The following is an 897-nucleotide window of genomic DNA, read 5'->3' as shown; positions in this document are numbered from 1 at the left end:
AGAGTGGTTTTGCTAAACAAACCGAAGCACACTCGCCAGTACATGGAAAAGGGTAAGAAAACAACTCTGAGACAGCAAGCAGGAAGGGCCCCGGTCACCGTGTGACGCCACAGGTCAGCTCACCCAGTCAGACGTATGTACACCAGTGTTGAATCTTTGAAAGTCTACCCCGCTCTTGGCCTTGCCCCCCACCCCCCGCCCTGTCCCCCTCCATTCCCCACCCCACCCCCCAAAAAATAAAGGAGAGAGAAAGAGAAAAAAAAAAGCATCTGCCTTCCCTCCTACAGTCAGAGACGGGTCAGAGCGCCTCTGCTTGGGGACCAAGTGTGGACTTGGATCTCGGGCTACGCTGTGCTTTTTAGAAAACCGGGCGGGGACGGGGGTGTGACCGCGGGGGCGGGGCCTCGGGGGGCGGGGCGCGCCCCTCCCGGGGGAGGGGGCGGAGGGGTGACGGAGGGGGCGTGGCGATGGGGGCTGGGGGAGGGGCCAGTCCTGTCCGGCGGGCGCGCCCGGCCCTCACAAGGGGTTGGCCAGCGCCTTTTTGGAGCGCTTGATCATACTGGGGTGGAACTCGGTGTGGCGCCGGGCGTGCTTGGTGAGGTGGTCGCTCCTCATGAAGCGCTTCTCGCACAGCGGGCAGCGGAACTGCTTCTCGCCCGTGTGCGTCCGGTAGTGGCGCGTCAGCTCGTCCGAGCGCGAGAACTTTTTAAGGCAGTCTGGCCACGTGCAGGGGAAGGGCCGCTCACCTGCGAGAAGGGAGGCAAGACAGGGCGCGGTGACACGGCACATCCCGGGAGCGCGCTCCCCCTACCCACTACCCCCCACCGCCCCTTCCCCCTCCTCCCGCCAGGGGCGCGCGCTCGGCCAGCCTCCCCTCCCCCCCGCCTCCTCCTCCCC

The 897-nt window shown here is 65.7% G+C and overlaps 1 protein-coding gene across 1 annotated transcript in view; it reads right to left on the bottom strand.

Annotated features, from left to right (window-relative positions):
• Positions 1 to 449: 449 nt before the first annotated feature.
• The window catches only part of KLF9 (Kruppel like factor 9), a 21,130-nt gene continuing 20,682 nt past the window's right edge, over positions 450 to 897 (bottom strand). Inside the window, exon 2 of the mRNA XM_029920402.1 lies at positions 450 to 746. Within this exon, the coding sequence (XP_029776262.1) occupies positions 517 to 746 (230 nt within the window). The 3' untranslated portion in view covers positions 450 to 516. The remainder of the gene's footprint in view (positions 747 to 897) is intronic.

Source organism: Suricata suricatta, chromosome 13 (assembly GCF_006229205.1).
Source record: "Suricata suricatta isolate VVHF042 chromosome 13, meerkat_22Aug2017_6uvM2_HiC, whole genome shotgun sequence".
NCBI lineage: Eukaryota > Metazoa > Chordata > Mammalia > Carnivora > Herpestidae > Suricata > Suricata suricatta.
This window is presented reverse-complemented; position numbering and strand designations above follow the sequence as displayed.